We start from the raw sequence: 22,675 nt of genomic DNA on the forward strand, positions 1-22,675 counted from the left end.
TCGGTTTGAGTACAACCGCCAGGGATTGTTAGATCATTCTCCTTAAATTACAAATTCATTTTATGATCGAACTGACGGTTATGTAACTTATGTTCCATAAGTTTGGCAGTGGTTACTGAGACCTTGTTTTGAAGTGACGTAGGTCATAGATTCTCGTAAAGCTACGCCTGGTGAGGCGCTGTCAAGGCTTAATACAGACTAATTAGGAAGATCGAAGTCCTGCAAAATTAACCGAGTGTAGTCAATTCTCGCTTATCGTTCTCGAACTAGCTCTCAGTAAATCTTTAGGACTACTAACTTGTACGGAACATATCTTATAAACTTATGGTTCGATTAGTCGAAAGCACCCTCCTACCAAAAATGTACATAGTCAAGTTTTTACATTACAGTAACAGACTGAAATTAAGTTGCAATATGGATTTTCACTTGTATCCTTTGGATTCACAGCATTGTTCAGTCATTATTTCAAGATGTATAGTATAGAAAATTTAATTCATGTACAGTTAGTACATACTTTTGTCCTTTCAGTTAATGAAGGTTATCCTAAAGTTCACCTTGTATGGTCTGATAAATTGCCTGATGACTCTTATGTCCTGTCGTTCAACAACTTTAAACCTCTCAATTTTAAGATATATTTTAATGGGAAAAACTCCACTGGAAGTATGTAACTTCAAAACCTTCCAGGGGTTTTTAAAAACAAACCCTTGTATAGTATATCCACAAAAACGTTGCGTTATATCAAAGGTAAATAGAACTAGCCGTAAGTGAGGACGTAATCAAAGCGTAGGTTACCTCTTTGCCTACGATAATACTAATCACTGCCCAAGGCAAAACTCGCGTATTAATCCAAGCATGAGTAAGCGGGCAAAAAGAATAACATTTTTCCAGGCTTGCACTACGAAATTTATGATAAGCAATAATAAGCTAAAAGATTCTCTAACACAACGAAGGCCGAACTGTTTTCGTCGGTGAGAGAAAAAAGATTATGTCGTAAAGAGTTTAAAATGAGACGTAGCGTCGTCTGAATTTAAATCAAACAGAGTACTACGGAATGCTTTAACCCATCTCACTACCTAATTACTTCTATTCGTCTTTGATTATATTAGTATATTTCTGTGACATTCGTGATAAATATTTTTAGAAGCTCGACTACATCTTCATTTGCTTTTTGTTCGATCTTTGATGGCGAGTATTGTGAACATCTACATTCCAAGGTGCTGATCACATTTATTTAAGTGGTCATGTTATGTTTTGTTTCTTGCTGATAAACATGTTCTATAAATTCAGTTTCATTATCGTAACCCTGTCAATGGTGTCTTTCTGGTTGGATGTCAAAGCTGTGCCAGGAAGAGTCACATTGGGCGTTACTGCAATTTTAACCCTAGGTCTGGCTCAAAATTATCATAGCCATATACAATTTTGATAAGTATAGGTCCAAATAATATTTGCAACGACCCCAGGGGTGATAAAAGTTTTGAAAACAGAAACCAAATGTGATCTCCTTCTCCATCTCTACCCGTAACCCCACTCAAACAAGGAAGACAAACTACAGTAGGCTATGACCCTATTCAGTTCCTGTTTGGAAGAAAAGCTTTGTCTCGCTGATACTGAAGGCCCTAACTGCAGACCCGTACTTATTGATTGTATTATATGGTTATGGTTATGATGATGTTGTTGTATCTTCAAAATAAATGGTACCATCATTTTGGGTTTGCTGAAACCTGAATAAACCTGTAATTTCCTGTTCCCTAAATTCAACTTGCAGCAACCTCAATCGCGCAAGCCCGTTCCTCTCTACCAACACTAGACTACATGACCGCCATGGATATCTGGCTGTTGGGCTGCATGGTCACCGTATTCCTGTCCTTGATTGAATTTACTCTAGCTCAGGCCTCATGTAGACGAGCATCGAATTTGGCAATGAATCAAGTAAGATATGTCCTTCAACTACGTGTTACACACGAATTAATTCCTGATATAATTACAGATCCACAAGCAAAATATTAAAAGAAACTCTAAAGATTGTCCCTTTTTATGGACAGCGCGCAAACCCAGGAAGATTGGACCCTCAGAATACTTAATTCAGAAAGATAATTTGTTCGACCGAACGTCTCGTTTCCTTTTCCCCGTTTCATTTCTTATCTTCACGATTACATACTGGGTCTATTACTTGAACTAAAAATTTCAATATTTAACCGTTATTTTCCCCTTGAAATATAATTACAATTTGTAACCTGCACCATACTCACTGCTTAAAGGTAGGCACGTTGGAAGTGAATAACATGAATTCTTTAAGTTCAATACGTTATTGTCACAAGAAACGTCTTCTAAGCTGGTCATCTTCAATGCTAATATGGATTTTTTTGTTGATATAACACATTAAATTGGTCCATATTTTTCGTGCACTTGAAATGTTACGGGTTACTCGTTTCAATTAACGTTTTTTTCCTAATTTTGTCGAATTAAACCCATTAGTGAAAGCTAACACTGTGCCTTATATTAAACACCTAAAGCGTATGGTCTATTTTTTCGAGTGTGACAAATTCATTTCGGTCTACAACAGCGAAAAGGCATAGTAGGCAATTTAGAATTTATCAGGCTCACTGCCCTGCAAGAGAGATTGACCATAATCGGTCTGTTACCCTTGCTAGCGTATAATTGAAGTTCTGTGTTCTACCATAAGTAGCATAATGACCATGGGTATGACCGCAATTAACACTAAATTCGTAAGGAAAGTTTCGTTGTAAGTAATAAATATGTGTTTCGCTTTAAAACGGGATGGGCCTGTTTTATTCCTGGCAATTTTCTTCCTTGTCGTTTATACCTATTGATTCTGCCTCACCAACTTGGCGTCTAGGTAAGCTTTTTAAAAAATAAGAAATTGGTTTGCGTATATATCATCGTATTTCTTTGAATGTCATACATATTGTTGTTATGTTCCTAAAGGTCATATTGATTTCAAAGAATCTAAATTCGTTGGAACGTCTGTTGAAATGAAAGATTTAGCAGTTTTCACTCCACATCGTTCCTTGAGTGACGTACTTGACAAAAAAAGCTACCGTTTTTCCGATTGTGCAGTTGAAGAATATCAAATATTTTTCTCGTTGATTTGTCTGTTTTTTCTATACGCAAAGAAATGGCCAATTCATTCTTTGTCATATTTGTGATTGTATCTGGTATGGCGATCGTAAATCATTCGTACGTATAACTTGTTAACATTCTGTTCAACCCCGCAAGGGCAGATTGGGAAACCTTAGAGTCTCATAATGGGCACCCTTCTGAATAAAGTGTTAACGTTGTTTTCGGGTTGAATAATGAGGCTCATTGAAGTTAATTAAATAGTTTAATGGTTTAAGTAAAATAGAATAATAGTCGTTACATTGTATCGTCGCCGTTTCCTACCTCTCGTACCAACGTCTCGGGAAAAAGTGTGTGTTCGGTAAAGCTCGCCTAACCTCTATATCGTATATCGATCTCCTGTTACCTCTAGGTACTCGCGCCATCTAGGGGACAATATGGAGGTGGCTATGGGCGGGAAAATATGGATATGGGCGCCGTTAACATTCGGCTATCCTGAAAAATTAGGCTCCTGACTAACGTAGCGGGAACGTTGTTACGAGAAATCGGTAGTAATATCCATAAACAAAAGAAAACATATAACATAAACGCGGATAATACTGAAACATGGGTTTTAGGAACCTTTAAAATTTGTACTAACAAACGTGGTTTTAGGAACCTTAAAAATTGTACGAACAAACGTGGTTTTAGTAACCTTAAAAATTGTACTAACAAACGTGGTTTTAGGAACCTTAAAAATTGTACTAACAAACGTGGTTTTAGGAACCTTAAAAAAATTTGTACTTTAGAGCGTTTTGCAAATCATTTTACGATAGTTCATAGTCCTTTAAGTGGGCAGGCATCTGTCGACGTCGGGAACTGGTACGGTTCTGGGGTTCGGTGATATCGTCTGCTTCCGTGGAATCCGTGGCTGAGGAGGAGGGTTCCATTGGCTTCGGGAGATTATGTTTTGGCGGGTCGTCGCTAACATCTTCCTCTGGGGCCGTGGCATCGTCTCTGTCAGACTCGTCGCTTCCAGCTGCCATCGCGTTACCGTTCGGAATATCGTCGGTTTCGTCTTCATCAGAGGACGAAGCTAAGTCGTCATGCCCGTCAAAGATAATCCATCGTTTAAGTTTATCTGCTGGTGCGGTGTTACGGTAGAACCGCTGGCTACGTTGGATCTCCGGGAGGTCCTCGATAACGAACCTATCGTAAGGGAGTTTCTGTGCGATGACGTAGGGTCCCTTATATTTCGCGTTAGTTTTGTGTGGTTGTCCCGTTGCTGTCGGATCTCTTTCAACCACTACCATGTCGCCTACTTCATACGTGGGAGCCTTTGCTCTTTTAGCATTGTACCGCTGGCGTTGTCGTGCTTGGTCTACCTTGATGTGCTCTAGGGCTTGGTCCCTCTTCCGTTGGAGCGTTTCATCAACTGGCTGATCTAGTGCGTCGATCAGTGCGTGTCCCCTTGGGTGTCGTGACGGGAAGTTGAAGAGGACGGAGAATGGGGTACATTTCGTAGCTCTATGCATCGTATTGTTGACGCCCCACTGGATTTGCGTGAGATGGGCGTCCCAATCCTTCTCATCAGCACGAGTGCATGAACTCGCTATGGCTGGCGTTATGGTCCTGTTATATCGTTCGACTTGGCCATTCCCCCGGGGAGTGGCTGTTGCGTTTTTGACGTGGACGATATTGGTCTCCTTGCAGAAGGTCTCGAAGATTCTGCTCGTGTAACAGGTGCCTTGGTCTGTTATAATCCGTCTAGGAGCTCCAAAAATTCCGATGACGTCGTCCAATACCTTTCGTGTTGGTCCGGCGCCCGTATTTCGTACCGGACGCAGGATGGTGAATTTCGTAAAAGCGTCGACGATGACGATGAGATACGCGTTCCCTTTTGTGCTGGTTACAAATGGGCCTAAATGGTCAACATGTAATGTGTCCATGGGCTTCCCTATTTTGTCGATTGGGTGTAGAAGGCCTGGTTTCTTGCCTCCTGGAGTCTTGTGGTAAAGGCACTCCAGACAGGACGTGATATACCGTCGGACGTATCGTTTCATTCGTGGAAACCAAAATCTTTCTTGTAGTTTCGCATACGTCTTGTCAAGGCCAAAGTGACCGATGTCGTCGTGATTTCGTTTCACTATTTGCCAACGGGCCTTGTCTGGTACCACCCAGCGCAATGTTGCAGTATCGTCGTGGTATGCGAGTCGGTAGAGTCGCCCGTCCTTCATCGTGAAGTCCTTTTGGGTCTGAATTTCGTTTTTCGTTAGGTTAGTTTTCTTCGTGACCTGACGAATAATTTCCTGTATTTTCGGATCTTGTTTCTGGGCTGTTACTAACCAGTCTTCAACCGTGAGTGACATGTGGCAAATTTGAAGTCCGCTGACTATATCGACTTCTTCGGGTTCGCCAAATGGGGCGCGGCTAAGTGCGTCGACGTGCATCATGGACGTACCAGGGCGGTGAATGATATCGTAATGAAAGTCTTCAAGTTTCAAACACCATCGTCCTATTCGTGGGACGATATTTTTCTTGGCAAACGTGTTCCTGACAGCGTTGCAATCGGTTATTATCGTGAAGTGTCTTCCCAACAAGTACACTCGAAACTTCTCTATCGCCCAACAGATTGCGAGGGTCTCCAGCTCGTAGGAGTGATATCTGGCTTCGTCTGGGGTAGTCCCGCGGCTTGCATAATAGACAGGGTGCGTTCTTCCGTCTTGCCCCTTCTGCATTAGGACTGCTCCCAGTCCCAATTGGCTCGCGTCAGTATGCAGTTCCGTTTCCGCCTTGGGGTCGTAAAGTGCCAAAATTGGTCTTTCAATCAGTCGTGATTTTAACGTGTCGAATGCTCCTTTCTGTTCCGTATCCCAGACCCACGTGGCGTCCTTCCTTAATAATTGATTCAAGGGTCCGGCGATTCGAGCGAAGTTTTTGATAAACTTCCGAAAATATCCAGCTAATCCCAGAAACCGTCGTACTTCGTGGACGTTTCTTGGCGTTGGGAACTTCTGAACGCATACGATTTTGGTCAGTCCGGGTTTCACCCCATCGCAGCTGACTTCCGAACCAAGATAATCGATCTTGTCCATTAAAAAGTGGCATTTCTTTCGATTGAGCGTCAGTTTTGCTTTTCGGAGTACGTCGAATACTTGGCGCAAATGACTAAGGCTTTCTGGCACCGTGCTCGCTGGTACCAGGACGTCATCCATATAGGCCATCGCTATCGTGTATCGTAGTTGTCCCAAAATCGTATTGATCATCCGCTGAAATACTGCGGGACCGTTAGTGAGGCCGAATGGCATTACCTCGAATTGGTAGTGGCCATCTGGTGTCACAAATGCAGTTTTCTCCTTTGATGAAGGGTCTAGAGGGATCTGGTAGTATCCTGACGCTAAGTCTAAACTTGAGAAGAATTTGTTTCCTTGCAAGCGCTCCATTTGATCTTCTATTCGTGGAAGCGGGTAAGCGTCGCGCTTGGTGATTCGGTTCAGAGCCCGGTAATCTATACATAGACGTTCGTCCCCATTTTTCTTTTTAACGATTAAAATTGGGCTAGCGTAAGGGGACTCTGATTCCGTGATGATTCCCATCTGAATGAGTTCCTTCATTTGCTCGGCTACCTTTTCTCTTTCCGAATGGGAGAGGCGATATGGGCGAAAAGTGACTGGCTTCGTGTTCTCCAGCTCGATTTTCATCGTTGCCCGATCCGTTCGTCCTAAATTAGCCATCCCGTCAGAGAAAATGTCTCGGTATTCGTTGATGAGTTCGATTAGTAGTTTCTTCTCTTCGTTCGTAACGCTGGGTCCAATGGTTAGTTCTTGTTCTACGATTGGCGTTAATGTTCGTTTTTCCGTCCGCATGACTCTCAGGGGCGAGTTTCCTTCCTCTGCCATGCAAATCTCGGCCTGGACAATCTTCTGTCCTCGTTGAAAGGTTAATTCCTTATCCGACAGATTCATTATAGGTATCGCTGATTGTCCTAGGGCGTTTATTCGGGTGATGCTTCTGGGGATGCAATGCTCGTAACCGGGCGTTTCGCGCCTGTGCATTTCGACGAAAAGGTCGGCTTCCGGTTCTTTCCGCTCTCCGACGTGAACGTCAATAAACCCTACGTATTTTGGAGGTATGACTGTTGCTTCTTTGGCCCAAAGCTTCAAACGCGGTTTTGGGAGGTCTGGTATTTGCAGTTGCCTTAGGCAGTCATCTTCTTCCTCGACTGGTTTATTTTCTTCAAAGATGCGAACCGTGTTCTGGCGACGGACGATTACGATGTGTGACTGTTCCGAAAAGGGTTGCCCGACCAAAAGGGGAATTTGCTGAGCTTCGTCAGGGACTACGTGGACTTCTACTTCAGCCGTTGCTTGATCAAGTTCTAGGGTTGCCGTGAAAACGCCAAGAATCTTCGTGACTCCTGAGCCGTAACCTTCAATCACCGCTCCACCTTCCGGCGGGTTGTGATCTATGCCAAGTCTGTGGGCATCGCTGGCTCTTAGGGCAACGCATTTGCTGCCAAGATCTAAATATGATCTTACTTCGTGTCCGTTAAGGATAGCATCTTGGAAGTACTTTTCGTTAGCATCATCGTTAGTCTTATAGTCTACGTGACCGATTGTTTTCGTCTCGGTTCTGCGACAGTCCGTTGATTCGTGGCCAGTTTTGTTGCATTTCTCGCAACGTTGTTTACGCTGGGGCTTCGGACATTCTCTGGAGACATGTCCATATTCTCTACAATTGAAGCATAGAAGCTCGCCTTTGTCGTTTCGGTCTGGCTTCCTCCTGAATTTCATTCGTTCGAGTTCCTTCTCGTTTGCGTAGCCGTGCGTTGGCTTCGGGTTCAGGCTCGATTGTTGGAAGTTACGGGGTCTGAAATCCCTTTTATCCTTGTCAAATCGTTCAGACTTACTTCTGTCCTTATTTTCTTGAGCAAGGGTTAACCTTTCTTCCATCGTCTTAATGCATTTCAGCAGTTCTTGTGGCGTGTTGTAATCTCGATTGCTGAGGGATGTGATCAGACGGTCGTCGTTAAGGCCCGTGATGATATAATCTATCATATCGTCTTCTTGTAGCCCGCTTAGTCTAGCCTTGGCTACTTTATCGTGGTAGTAGGCTTCGATGGTTTCGTTGGGCTGTTTCATTCTTCTCTCCATTTCGCGGTGAAGAGACTGATTGCCTTTCACGACGGGAAACCATTCCCTTAGCAAGTCCTTCCATTCGTCCCAGGTATGGTTTACTGTGGCCAAGCCTTCATACCATACCTTGGCCGTCCCTTGCAATTTCGGTATTGCGTGGTTTATCTTCATCGTTTCATTCCAGTTGTACGCGTCACCCGTGTCGTCGACTTTATTGATCCAGGAATCGACGGTTTGATGCGGAGATTTGACTGGATCGAAGTCGGGGATTAATTTGCTCCCATCGTTGTAATGGTGGTGTTGTACTGGATTTGCCGCAGCCACGTTTCGAGGATTATTGGCTTGAAGAGCTTCTAATTGTAACTGATGAGCGTTCATAAGTTGCGTTTGTTGTGCGAGGTGCGCTTCCGACATGGCAGAAATTGATCGTTGTACCGCCGCCTCAACTGCTCTCTGTACGGAGTCTGAGAAGTCGTTTATGGAAATGAACCCCATAGGAGCAACCTGCTCACCGTCAGCTCCCGTTCGCGGCATGCTGTTATCTCGTGTCTCGTGAGGATGCAAAAACGTGGTTCCTCGCGATTCGTCTTCGGGTATTTTCGCCAAAGGTTCGTCTTGGCTGTTGATTTCGCTTGCGATGTCTTGATTATCGTGGAATGATCGCTGGTCGTCGTTTTCGTTGGAAAAGTCCCAAGTTACGTTTAGAAAATTTCGTTCGTTGAAATTATCTGGATGGTTTTCTGTTACGCTGTCGTAGGATGAGTCAGAGTCGTTATCGCAGACTTTGTTTCCCTTTTCCTCCGTATCGTTGGAATAATATAGATTCTCGTCGTTTTGCTGAATCGCGGCTTTATCTACGTCGTCCAGGGTGTTACCGATTTCGTTGGTCACTTCGTCTAAGGTATCGTCAGTCTGCAGATTAGCTTCCCGAAAACGTTGGGGCTTCTGTGACTTTCCTTTGTTAGTTTCCCGGCTTATGGGTAATTCTGGATTTTCGCCTTTCAGTCGTCTACTTCGTCGTGTTGAATCTTCGTTATATTTGTTTCCTTTCACGGAGGTTATCATCGGCGTCGTTGTTGGTTCATAGGAAAACTTCCGTTGTTTTCTCAACCGATTGTCTATACATGGCTAGTATCGGCAACGAGTTCGTTAGGCTTAGCGGAGCAAGCCTCGTGCGTGCTAGGGCCGGTGCCGTTCTCGATCTCGCGTGGGGTACGGGTTAGGCTTAGCGAAAAAAAGCCTCGCGCGGCGTTAGGGCCATTAAAGTTCGTAGTTTTCGCGTATTTTATGGGTCAATCCCACTTCTGAATTGTTAACGTTGTTTTCGGGTTGAATAATGAGGCTCATTGAAGTTAATTAAATAGTTTAATGGTTTAAGTAAAATAGAATAATAGTCGTTACATTGTATCGTCGCCGTTTCCTACCTCTCGTACCAACGTCTCGGGAAAAAGTGTGTGTTCGGTAAAGCTCGCCTAACCTCTATATCGTATATCGATCTCCTGTTACCTCTAGGTACTCGCGCCATCTAGGGGACAATATGGAGGTGGCTATGGGCGGGAAAATATGGATATGGGCGCCGTTAACAAAAGGGAACCCATCGACTGGGAACTTCATCCACGAAACCATGCATGGCTATTTTGCGACTAGGACGTTTTTGTGATGCTACGATGATCATTTGAGATAGGCCCCTATTGGACGAGCTGCTATATTGGCGTTAACACGACCCCAGAGTTTACAGTATCCGCCCTCATTTCAACGCTTAATTTTTACACTTTTAGAAGAAATAATGATTGTTGAAATGAACTTCCGCTTATTTTTAACAGTAAAGCGGATGACTTAAAAAGCAAAGGTTTTGAATGGAGGGCTTTGAAGCAAAACGTCTGCGCTCATGAGGATGAATATCGTTTCACAAGTAAGAACTTGTTCTAATAACATGTTAAACTTTGGAAACCCAAGATGGCGTTGTTCTAATGATATTTAAAGCCTTTATATTATATAGAGCTAACTGAAATAAGTAAATCTTAGTTTTAATATTTTTCACACCTTCCATAGATGAAACGATAAAAGTGGAAGTTCTCATTGTGATTATGTCAGTGTTTGATATATCCGAAGATAAAATGGTAAGATTTAAAGCAAGTCTCGGTTGTGGTGTGGTGTGGTGTGGTTTAGTTTTAACAAATGTCACTAGATGCTCCTGTAGTCAGAGGGCCCACTAATCTTAGCTAATGCAAGTTTATGCTCTTGCCTCGTGAAAGAGTTCTGATTGGTTGCCGTCTTTTTCGTGACAAAATTGGTGTAATAGATTAGACAGAATGTTAGGTGTACCAGAAGACTTACTTTAACCAGTACCACCTCCAACACATAATTAAATTTAAATTCAATATTTCATGTCAACAGGAGTTCGATGTTCAAATTTTGTTATACCTCTTTTGGAGAGATCCAAATTTAATGCACAACTCGAACCTCGAAGATATCAGTTTTTCGATTTTGCCTCCTAAAGTCTTGGATTGCATTTGGCATCCGCCCATGGTGTTTTACAACAGCAAAAAATCGAAAATGTATCAAGATACTGTGCCGAACACTTTGGGTGTTTGGTTTATGGAGAGAGTTGTCAAGATGGCACGGTAAAGAGTTTCCTTTTTCGTAAAAACATATTTTCAATTATTTTTACTCTCTAATTGTCACATCCTCGCAGGTATCACTTAACACTAAGCTGCAATATGAATTTTCGTTTGTTTCCTATGGATTCTCAATATTGCTCAGTGGACATGGCAATGTGTATGCGAAAACATTGCATTTTATAAACAGAATAAAAGCACATACCAAATTATAATAAGTCTCTGTTTTGCAGTGACTCCTCCTGTGAAGTACAATATTGAACTTGGCTGGTCCGATTACATTCCAGAAAACGAAGCTCTATCTTTTAACAACTTTCAACCTTTAAACTATATGATAAGTTATAACGGGAGAAATATTACCATTTTCAATTTTGGTAAGAACATTTAAAAATTATCTGATACAATAGTGTTTCGAGAAAATGCTTAAAATTTTTAAACCAAACTAAAACCAGCAGGACTGACAAAAATTTGACTTTTCTCAAAAATAAAAAAGTCAGGTGGTTTTAACCACTCTATCGAAGCCGAACCGCTTAAAAGGTTGTAGGAAATAGGGGAAAAGGGTACAACGTGATACCCTTTCACCTGCTAGATAGAGACTTTTGGTTTTATTATATATACTTTTGCTAGCCTAAATTTGAACAGTTACAATTTGGATCAACTCTTCTGCAGTTAATCAAAAGTTTAAATCTTTCTTTATGTATTTGTAAAATGCATCTAGCTGGTCAAGAAAAGTCTGTTCTTCGTCTCAACTTGCTGTTCGTTCGATCATTGGTGGCGAGTGTCGTTAATACATATATTCCGAGGTAATAATAAGAAGTATTGAAATAAATACTTTAACCTTCAAACTCCAAATAATAATGTCAAGTCTCTGGTAGAGAGTAGTTGAACCTAAAAGCCATCAAGGCATCGCCTAAAAGACTAAAACGGTTTTCTTTCAATGTAGTTTCCTCATCGTGTGCTTGTCCATGGTATCGTTCTGGTTGGATGTCAACGCAGTTCCTGGGCGTGTCACATTAGGAGTTACCGCCATTCTTACACTAGGTGAGATATCAATTAAAAGGTATGATTTTCAATGTTCCCGAGATGGTGTGGCCTTAGCAACACACAAACCCTAACTCAATTGGTAAATGAGGTGTCCTTATTGTGATCTAGCTTGATCTTGTTCTTTGTGATAGCGACAACAATCGCTCATGTTCGTTCAGCCCTACCGACATTGGACTACCTGACTGCGATGGACGTTTGGTTATTGGGATGTATGGTTACAGTTTTCTTGTCGTTAATCGAATTTACTCTGGCTCAGGCTGCAACCAGGAAAGCATCCAGTTTGGAAACACTCAAAGTAAGCCATTAGACATTCAAACCCAGCATCCAAGTTTTCTTATTGGATAAGACTTGTACACTTTCAGGCAAAGAAGAATGAAATGAGGAAAAGTTTGGAAACATCTAATAAAAGAAGTTCGTTGAAAATCTACAAATACCGATCAAAATCTAGCGTCAGACGCATTGCAGCGTTGCAATCATTGGACTATCTTCAGAATCAAGTCAAACCACAGAAGCCCACGATTGAAAAAGATAATTTACTAGACCGCGTGTCTCGTGTGGTTTTCCCACTGTCATTTACCACTTTCACGGTTTTGTATTGGGTGTATTACATAAAATACGCCTAAAACATAATTAATCGATACCAACATAAAAAGGGACACGCAATTACGCAACATCAATATTAATTTGCACTCTAAGCTTCAAAGTCCCACTGTAAAGACGGGATTAAGTTGAAAATTCTAGATTTTACAGCACTGTATTGAGGAAGGCCCGTGATTTGGTAAAATTTCCAGGGCCCACAATTTCTCTCGACGGCCCTGAATTTGGGTTGCTAAAATCTATTTCTTTGCTAGCAGTTTCTGGAAAAGTGAAGTTTATGGGTTAGTTTGGCTGACCCTGATTCAACAGGTTTTCTTGCTCTATATTTTTCGTACACATGAAACAGTTCAGGGTGACTCTTTTCAACTAACTTTCTTTCTAGTATTGACGAAATAAAGCTATAATTAAAAAGCTGAAACTGTTGACTTAGTTTCTCAAGTGTGACAAATATGGTCAGGCTTTACGCTGCACTAAAGATAGAGTGACCATAATCGGTCTGTTACCCATGCATGGAAATTAAGTAAAGTTCTTTGTTATATCAGAAGTAATATAATAGCAATAGGTATTACACTTCGCATACTAAGGAAAGTTTAATTGTTTCCATGCTACTTATGGACTATTTCACCAGTGTCTATTAAGGTTTTGACAAATAAAAAGTTTGCTTTGTGGAAATCATGTTTTACTTGCATTAACGTATTGCATTGAGTGATGTACTTTTTGTTATTATGCCACTGATGGTGGTATTGATTTCAATTCCAAGAAAATAACTCCTTCCGCATTTCTTTTGTAATTACACATTAGCCGTTTGCACTCTACGTTCGTCCTAAGCTTCAGTTCTCCGATTTTTTGGTGGAAAAATAGCATATATTTCGTGTTTATATTGGTTTTAGTTACATTATTACGTAATGGCAAGTGCGTTATTTATCATAGTTGTGATCGTATCTGGCTTGGCAATTGTAAATCATTCGTAAGTACCAAAACATTTCGTTGAACGGCACATGGACGGACTGGGTCAACCTTAAGAGTCACTGGTCACCCTTAAACACTGAAAGGGAACTCTTAACCGGTGGTTTTTGTGAACGTATAGACAGTCCGTCCTTGGAACCGCCTTTAAGAATTTCATGAAACGCCGCCGCTATTTTTATGCAATGAACTTCTGCTTATTGTTCATAGTAAAGCGAATGATTTGAAAAGCAAAGGCTTTGAATGGAGATCTTTGAAACAAAACGTTTGTGCTCATGATGATGAATATCGCTTTACTAGTAAGTTCTTTGGACAAGCCACAATTCGTTAGTCCATGATGGTTGATATCAAAAACACATGGGAGAGTTTTAAAAATGGTCCGATAACCCCACACTAATAGGATTGTAACTTTGTGATCAATCTCTAACTAAGCGCCTTTTAACTAAATTTGGTAGTTGTTAAAACTATAGTTTAAAAAAAGGAATGTAGATATTTCATTTGGGTTTGCCCAAAGAATATTTAGTGTTTAGTGTCTTTGAAACACCCAGGTTAGCTACCCGAAACGAGCGAAATATCCTACGTCAAGCTTAGTTATAATATTTTTGTCATCCCTTCCATAGATAAAACAATAAAAGTGGACGTTCTTCTGACGATTTTGTCAGTTTTTGATATATCCGAAGAAAATATGGTAAGATTTAACAAAAATATTAGAAAAAACTTTATATTGTTTGAACCGATACCCTTCTCCGGAAGGTGGCAAAAGTGAAACATTTTGTTACTTTTTGTGGTTATCGAAACCACAAGCAGTATTGGAAAATGATTTTTATTTTTTTTAATTGTTTTATGTCAATCCCAGACAGGGAAAAAGAGGGTTTGAAAAGTTAGACTATGCTCAAAACATACATACACTTAATCCCAATTAAATAACAAAACATTTTATTGATTTTTAGGATTCGTTTAAAGCAAATTTTAAGAAACTAGCATTACTACTATTACTAGTTAGGTTAAATAAATTTTAGTGAAAACCACGATCGTTAGCTAGACCATAGGTACAGAAATTGTCCATTTTTGCTACGTTAGCTATTGACTTCCAATGCAAGTATCCTTTTAAGAACAATCATAACTTTTAATTGAAATCTTTGAGATTTATCTTTTTTTGAGAAAACTTAACGATTTCTACATTTATACGCAATATTTCTTGTCAACAGGAATTCGATGTTCAAATTGTGTTAGTTCTATTTTGGAGAGATCCCAATTTAATATACAATGAAAGCTCTGAAGATATCGATATGATATCGTTACCTCCAAAAGTTATGGATTGCATTTGGCATCCTCCCATGGTATTTTACAATAGCAAAAAATCTGAGCTGTACATGGACACTCTGCCTAACATTATGGGTGTTTGGTTTGGTGAACAAATCATCAAATCATCACGGTAATCCTTTTATCTTAAAATTGGAATTTTTGAATATGAACGGGACAAATATTAAATTTTTCGAATTTTTTTTATCTAATACCTCGAGTAATCGAATCAAAAATCGATTAATCGAATAAATGTTGAATAATAACATCAAAATAGAACATTTCTATGTAACTATATGAAGGAAGAAGGAAGGACACTTTCCGTCTCATTTTTAAGCGCCTGCGCCGTGGATTTTTTTTAACACAGACTGCAATGGACGTCCCTCTACTGAGGGTTCCCTACCCTCTTTTTTACATCTTAATTGTCTTATCGAATCACTAATCTAAACTACTAGTCAATTCAAAATAAAAATTATTCGAATACTTTAACTTAAAATAATTAAACAGAAAATTAAATTAATGAAATTGATTACATTCAACAATAGATTTACATAACATTTCAAATATTTCGAGACTAAATTATTTCATTTCGAATATTTGATATCTGGACAATAACTAGTCTACAAATGAGAGTAAGAAATATCTTCGTTAGGTATTATTTGAAACTAAGCTGCAATATGGATTTTCGTTTCTTTCCCCTGGACTCTCAATATTGTTCTGTCGACATGGTATCAAGTATGAAAAAAAGCCCTTTTAATATACCGGCTAAATGCGTACGAAATAATTCTCTCTTTTACAGTGACTCCTCCCATGAAGTACAAAATTGAACTTGGGTGGTCGAATTTTTTAGATGAAAACAAAGTTTTGTCTTTCAACAACTTTAAACCTTTAAACTATGTGATATATTATGATGGGAGAAATATTACCTTTCTCGATTTTGGTAAGACATTTACAATATCGCTTATTCTCTATCTTCCCTGACAAATTTGATGGAATCATTTACCAATATTTGCACAGCGCTGTTATAATTGATTTTACGGTTTTGGTTTTAATTCTAATATTTGTAGCTGGAACTCCTACTCCTGTTCTTCATCTCAAATTGCTGTTTGTTCGATCATTAGTAGCGAGCGTTGTCAATACATATGTTCCAAGGTAATAAGAAGAATTACTAATAACGCATGTTCCATAACTATGACACTACTTATACAGGGTGTTTGTGAAAGGTCCATCAATAATGAAAGGGCGTATTTATTGGGCCATTTTGAGTCGAAAATGTTCTATGACATTTTTCCGTTCGGGCCACTGTTTTCAAGTTATGATTGGAGTAATTTACGGATGACCCCTTAAATTTAATTAAGAAATTGAAAGACAGCGCTAATTTAATGAAGGGGTCATCCCTAAAATATTCAAATCATAACTCGAAAACCGTGGCTCGGACGGCAAAATGTCATAGAACATTTTCGACTCAAAATGGCCCAATAAATACGCCCTTTCATTATTGATGGACTTTTCACAAACACCCTGTATAAGTTCATAATGCTGGAGATTTACTGCTCGAGCCAGTTCGAGAACGACAAGCGAGAAACAGCTACACTGGGTTTTGCAGTCCATTTTCCTATTATGTCTGTAATAAGACTTTGACATCGCCTCAAAAGGCGTCGCTTTACGAGAATCTATGACGTTTCACTTACTTCACTTCATGATAAGCTCTCAATAACCAGTGACAAGCTTATGGAACATATCTTATAAACTTATGATAATACTCCTTCATAGTCAACTATTCAAAATGTTACTTATGAACAGCTTTCTTTCAATGTAGTTTTCTCATCGTATGCTTGTCGATGGTATCATTCTGGTTGGATGTCAACGCAGTTCCTGGACGTGTCACGTTAGGAGTTACCGCTATTCTTACACTAGGTCAGATTTATACTGAACTTCGTACCAGACGAGATTTAACAAAGCACAATTAAATCCTTTAAAACAGCGACAACAATCGCTCATGTACGATCAGCCCTACCAACTTTGGATTACCTGACAGCGATGGACGTTTGGTTACTGGGATGCATGGTTACCGTTTTCTTGTCATTAATCGAGTTTACTCTGGCTCAGGCGTCGACCAGGAAAGCCGACGGTTTGGAAACACTCAAAGTAAGACATTTTACATTCAAACATATTGTGTAATTAGAAGTCTACATATTGGTCTAAGTGTGCTAAGAGGTATCTGTTTTCAGGCCAAAAAGAATGAAATGAAGAAAGATTTGGATTCATCTAACAAAAGAAGTTCGTTGAAAATCTACAAATACCGTTCAAAATCCAGTATCAGACGCATTACAGCGTTGCAAACCTTGGCGTGTCTTCAGAATCAAACCAAGCCATTGAAACCCACGATCAAGAAAGACAATTTACTCGACCGCGTGTCACGTGTGGTTTTCCCACTGTCATTTACCACTTTCACGGTTCTGTACTGGGTGTACTACTTAAAATACGCATAAGGCATACATAACCGATAAAGAAATCACCTAAGTTATAAGGCAAGTAATCTACAAACACACGGCTTTACGCTCTAGCATAAGTTTATAAGATAAGTTCCATAAATATGACACTACCCGTACCTCGTAATGCTAAAGACTTAATGAGATCTAGAAGTAAAAAAAAACTGTTTACCGACATAGTCACAAGATATTGTTTATAGTTACCGTGGCATGTTTTTTCATGGAACTTGCCATATGGTTAGATCATTAAAGGACAACTGGTACTATAGAATTTAATCATTTTTCGACTCGCTTTAGCAACATGAATTGATTTAATTTACCGATAATATACTAGATAATTAGTCTGACTTTATTTAGGGATAATTAATTCCCAAGCACTATCCTTGTGTAAAATTATAAAATAAGTTAGTATTAAACGTCGACAATAAAATTTGTGTCAGGTGTACTTTATTTCGCAATAAAACTTACACTACTTCCCCAATCATATAATTATCAGTATGAATTATGCATGTAAGGTGCATTATTGTGTGGTTTGGAAAATATTATTTGGAGCACGAAAGGTTACTTCATTTGCCACCTGTTAGAACTTGAACCACGAAACCTACTGGAAGTCGAAATTTGTACACTTATATTTCACCGTAAGGTAAATAAATCTTGAACAAAGCCACACAAAGTGTGTTCTTAGTATGAAATACGACGTTCAACGCTATTTTCTACAATTAGAAATTAAGACGTTCGCACAGTACACATCGTATTGGCTAAAGCTTTTCAATAGTGTGTTGGAAGAATAGTGGATATTTTCGAGTTGATATATTTTCAACGTAACGAAATGGGCATTTCATTATTTTCCATTGTTGTGATCGTATCTGTCTTAGCGGTTGTAAATTATTCGTACGTACACAATTTTGATAACATTGTGTTCAACTGCGCAAGGGCAGACTGGTCAAACTTAAAGTCAATGGTCAGTATCTCCTAAAGGCACCCTAAACACATTGAACGGAAGGGCACTCATTGGCCGGGGATTCTTGACCAGTTGTGACCTTTTGACCAGTCTCTCCTTGTAAACGCACTCAATAAATTCTGATCGTTTGTGACATTGGGAGTTCTGGTAGTGCTGTGATGTTTCTTTTAGAGGTGGGGCGAGCTGGTATGACACCTCTTTATTTACGTTTCATTGGCCCAAGCCTTTTGAGCTTACTTTATTAAGCTACCAAATCTCGAGATTTCCGTTTAACTCATGTAGAAGGCGAGATGAAGATTCCCAGTGTCGCATCTAACGTTTTTCATAGCAATAGAATTTACTGTAATGGCCTTTTGCTTATCGTTCATAGTAAAGCGAATGATTTGGAAAACAAAGGCTTTGAATGGAGATCTTTGAAGCAAAACGTTTGTGCTTATGACGATGAATACCGGTTCACGAGTAAGTTCTATAAAAATATTATATTTTAATACTTGTACTAGTTTACGGATTACTTCGAGAGCAAACAAAAAGGGTGAGCATGGGGAGAATCATGTTTCAGAACTGAAGTATTAAGAGGATTCAGTGTCATCCTTATTCTAATATCCCCTTCTGATATTAAAAACAAATAAGTTTCGAAAGTTATATAATTTCCTATTTGTGGTAATTTCCATTATTTCAAAGAGGGTGTTGTAGCTGTGCGAAAAGGGGCTCTGAAGAACAAACACGTGACAACCCTCGCTCGATTTGCTAGAGAATTTTTAGTCTCTGAATCTTGGATTTAGAAAGACTGAAATGAGCCACCATTGGAGAAGATAAGTTTTAATAATTTTCACACTTTACATAGATGAATCGGTAAAAGTGGATGCTCTTCTGGTAATTTTGTCCATATTTGATATTTCCGAAGAAAAAATGGTAAGATTTAACGAAAATTTCTAAAGAAAACAGCAGCCTTCTTCTTGTTTCAGCCAGGCCCATTTTTGGAACATGCAATTGTTTATTTTTTCATTTCAAGGTCATAGCAAGTGTGCCTAAGCTGGTAGTGTAAAGTAGTTCAAAGTGTAACAGCACAAGAGTTTGAAGTAAATGTTTCTTTAATTAGTATCAAGTTTACATCGTTAGTTAAAGGTATTGTTCAAAATACCCATCCACTCTTGTGCTGTTACCTATTGAACACTTCACAGTACCAGCTTAGGCACGTTTCTAACTTTAAACTTAAACGTCTGCTTGATAAAGGCTCATTAACGTTCTTAGATTGGAAGCTATTGAAATTGACTAAACAAGATGGGCAGGCTGATATGTCTTACTCCCCATGCCTGCCAATTTCCTTATAATAGGGACCGTACATCCGAAACTAAATGTTTTAGACCCCATGTTCTATGGCATTTTCACTCAGTCGGACCAAAGAACACCCCTCAAATTTATGGTAGACTAATCAGAAACACCCATTTCTGGTCAACAGGAGTTCGATGTTCAAGTAGTCTTATCGCTATTTTGGAGAGACCCCAATTTAATGCACAACTCGAACCAAGAAGACATCAATTTTGTAATTCTGCCTCCCAAAGTCATGGATTGCATTTGGCATCCACCTTTGGTGTTTTTCAACAGCAAAAAGTCCGAACTGTACCAAGACACTGTGCCTAACACTTTGGGTGTTTGGTATAATGGGAAAACCATGAAAACTTCACGGTAATCCTTTTCTTCATAGATACTTTTAAACTTTTCATGATAATGTAGTTCGCAAAGAACTACATTAATTAGGCTTAAATTTAATTAACAGTAAAAAAAATTGAGTGTCGCGAAAAATCAATGTTATATTTTTTCGAATTTACAACAATTTCTCGAGTAACCGTATCAAAAATCGAATAATCAAAGAACTATCGAGAAGGTTCAATCAAAATTGACTAATTGCTTCTTGAAACGATGAAACAATTCGAAAAAAGGCTAAGCCAATTGATATAATTCCAGCTACATACAATAATAATCGAATTTATTAAAGACTTAAAAATACATTTTGAAATATAAATATTTTGCAAGATAAAAGGTGGTAGCATCGATGTACAGAATGGACGAATTTGAGTCGAAAATTTTCTATGGCATTTCGCCACGAGGGACACCTTTGAAAAGTTATGACTGGAGAGTTTTTAAGGATGACCCCTTAATAAAGTGGCATTTCAAATAAAACTTGCAAATGGTGTACTTCACGGCAAATTTCAATAAATCGTTTTCCATTCAGAATCGCCCTTATCCACTATACTATAAATAATTTGATGTACCGGTTGGTCTTCCGCGCAGTCTACTCTTTAATTGAAACAAATTTTAATTCATCGTAGGTATTATTTGAAACTAAGTTGCAATACGGACTTCCGTTTGTTTCCTATGGATTCTCAACATTGCTCCGTCGAAATCTACACACGTATGTAAAGATACTACATTTTCTCAGGAATAAATACAGCTAATTGGAATCGTTGTGTAGCCATTTATTCAACGTATCTAGGCGGATTATTTTGTGGGCGGAGCTAACCTATAGACTATTTCGGAAATAGCGTTCAGAGAAACCAACGCACAGTGGGCGATACAGCCATTGGGATTTTACACCCTCGCGCTATGAAGCACCTCTAGAGGCATTGCTTGTGAAGTCGAGCCAAGTCTGGGGTTGCAGCTTGGCGCTAGGGAGAATACCTCAATGGAGGCCTCGTCCCTGTGCGTTGATTTAATTCTCTGTATGCAATTTCCGAAATTGTCTATCCCTTATGTATGACGAGATTTACCTCGCGACTAATGTTTCTCGCTGCGGTTGCATGTAGCGTGGCTACCAACCAATGAAATCACGTAATTATGAGGTGTGACGGATAGTAAGTTCTCAAGCCCCGCCCACAAAACCCGCACAGAAATTAATATAAGACATATAGAGGCACAACGATTCATATTATCTGTTAAATGTTTACGAAAAAGTCCTTATTTTACAGTAATTCCTCCCGTGAAATACAACCTCGAACTTGGATGGTCAAATTACCTACCAGAAAACAAAATTTTATCTTTGAACAACTTTAAACCATTGAACTATCTGATATCTTACGATGGAAGAAATATTACCTATTTCGAGTTTGGTAAGATTATTTGTCCAATAGCCCTAGGTTCAATAAATTTTGAAATTGATCCATCTAAACAAGATCTGCAGGCTGATGTCCAAGTACATATGTTTGACTATTTTCTTGATTTAGAGGACAATGTTTTAACGTCCATGCGTAGATGAAGCATAATCTGCGATAAATCAACGCGCTAACTGTGGCACAACTCAGGTAGGGTGGGACGCCAAAAATGGGTGAGAAATAGTTGGACTCAATGGCAATTGGCTAAGTAGGGCTACGGAAGAAACGATTACAATTTAGTTCGCCTATTACTCTACCCATCCGATCTGAGTCGTTCCACAGATTTCTCTCAGATTAAGCAACCTCCCTCCATAACCCTTGGATATTGGTGATTAATTTGGGTTTGGTTTTAATTCTAAAATACTTGTAGCTGGACACACCAGGTCTAGCCTTCATCTCAACTTGTTATTCGTTCGGGCATTGGTAGCGAATGTCGTCAATACATATATTCCAAGGTAAAAGAAACAAAACAAACGAACAGCGTTAACTTTTAAAATCTAAATGTGCATGTAGCTTCCTCATCGTATGCTTATCAATGGTATCGTTCTGGTTGGATGTCAACGCAGTTCCTGGACGTGTCACATTGGGAGTTACTGCCATTCTTACACTAGGTCAGAATTAAATTAAACGAACTCATTTTAAGTTTTCACGAAGAGGGCCAGATTTCTTAATGAACATTTAATCCTTTAAAATAGCGACAACAATCGCTCATGTTCGTTCAGCCCTACCGACGTTGGACTACCTGACTGCGATGGACGTTTGGTTACTGGGATGTATGGTCACCGTTTTCTTGTCGTTAATCGAATTTACTTTGGCTCAGACCTGGACCAGGAAAGCCGCCGGTTTGGAAACACTCAAAGTAAGACATTTTACATTCTAACATATTGTTTGCTTATTGGTCTAAGTGTGCTAAGACGTATATGTTTTCAGGTCAAGAAGAATGAAATGAAGAAAGATTTGAAAACATCTTACAAGAGAAATTTGTTGAAAATCTACAAATACCGTTCGAAATCCAGCCTCAGACGCATTACAGCGTTGCAATCTTTGGCGTGTCTTCAGAATCAAAGTAAGCCATTGAAACCCACGATCAAGAAAGACAATTTACTCGACCGCGCGTCTCGTGTTGTTTTCCCACTTTCATTTACAATTTTCACGGTTTTGTACTGGGTGTACTATTTAAAATACGCTTAAGGCATAATTAATCGATAAATAAACCACCATTATTTAGACAATGTGTTTCTCTTGTGTTGTGTTTTCTGCTGATGGCTAGTCACTGAGAACAGTGATTCTAATGGTAGACACAACCTGTGGTGTTTGCTTCTCTTCAGGAAATAATGGAATAGTCTATTTCAATTGA

The 22,675-nt window shown here is 39.4% G+C and overlaps 5 protein-coding genes across 5 annotated transcripts; 4 read left to right on the forward strand and 1 right to left on the reverse strand.

Moving 5' to 3' along the window:
* Positions 1-1,335: 1,335 nt before the first annotated feature.
* LOC149678324 (uncharacterized) lies at positions 1,336-3,288 on the forward strand. The gene is made up of 5 exons (XM_089836317.1): positions 1,336-1,694; positions 1,766-1,929; positions 1,988-2,857; positions 2,947-3,176; positions 3,243-3,288. Exons 2-3 carry the CDS (start codon positions 1,813-1,815, stop codon positions 2,177-2,179), a joined length of 309 nt encoding a protein of 102 aa, XP_089692443.1. The 5' UTR covers positions 1,336-1,694; positions 1,766-1,812; the 3' UTR covers positions 2,180-2,857; positions 2,947-3,176; positions 3,243-3,288.
* A 36-nt stretch (positions 3,289-3,324) lies between these two features.
* Positions 3,325-9,741, reverse strand: LOC149678325 (uncharacterized). The gene is made up of 2 exons (XM_089836314.1): positions 3,809-9,741; positions 3,325-3,772 (listed from the first exon to the last, which is right to left on the reverse strand). Exon 1 carries the CDS (start codon positions 9,255-9,257, stop codon positions 3,885-3,887), a length of 5,373 nt encoding a protein of 1,790 aa, XP_089692440.1. The 5' UTR covers positions 9,258-9,741; the 3' UTR covers positions 3,325-3,772; positions 3,809-3,884.
* A 42-nt stretch (positions 9,742-9,783) lies between these two features.
* LOC149678326 (glycine receptor subunit alpha-2-like) lies at positions 9,784-12,726 on the forward strand. Its single transcript, XM_089836316.1, has 9 exons — positions 9,784-10,104; positions 10,245-10,312; positions 10,590-10,816; positions 10,888-10,970; positions 11,044-11,184; positions 11,529-11,613; positions 11,754-11,851; positions 11,986-12,149; positions 12,217-12,726. Exons 2-9 carry the CDS (start codon positions 10,280-10,282, stop codon positions 12,475-12,477), a joined length of 1,092 nt encoding a protein of 363 aa, XP_089692442.1. The 5' UTR covers positions 9,784-10,104; positions 10,245-10,279; the 3' UTR covers positions 12,478-12,726.
* A 966-nt stretch (positions 12,727-13,692) lies between these two features.
* LOC149678327 (gamma-aminobutyric acid receptor subunit rho-2-like) lies at positions 13,693-16,686 on the forward strand. The gene is made up of 6 exons (XM_089837039.1): positions 13,693-13,713; positions 14,623-14,849; positions 15,369-15,451; positions 15,516-15,656; positions 15,784-15,868; positions 16,536-16,686. Exons 1-6 carry the CDS (start codon positions 13,693-13,695, stop codon positions 16,684-16,686), a joined length of 708 nt encoding a protein of 235 aa, XP_089693165.1.
* Positions 16,687-16,767: 81 nt separating this feature from the next.
* Positions 16,768-17,543, forward strand: LOC149678328 (uncharacterized). Its single transcript, XM_089837122.1, has 2 exons — positions 16,768-16,864; positions 16,948-17,543. Exons 1-2 carry the CDS (start codon positions 16,781-16,783, stop codon positions 17,206-17,208), a joined length of 345 nt encoding a protein of 114 aa, XP_089693248.1. The 5' UTR covers positions 16,768-16,780; the 3' UTR covers positions 17,209-17,543.
* The last annotated feature ends 5,132 nt before the right edge of the window (positions 17,544-22,675 follow it).

The sequence above is a fragment of the Phalangium opilio genome, unplaced genomic scaffold (genome assembly GCF_054372755.1).
Source record: "Phalangium opilio isolate 3A_F unplaced genomic scaffold, DU_Popi_V2 ptg000042l_1, whole genome shotgun sequence".
In the NCBI taxonomy this organism is placed as follows: Eukaryota; Metazoa; Arthropoda; class Arachnida; order Opiliones; family Phalangiidae; genus Phalangium; species Phalangium opilio.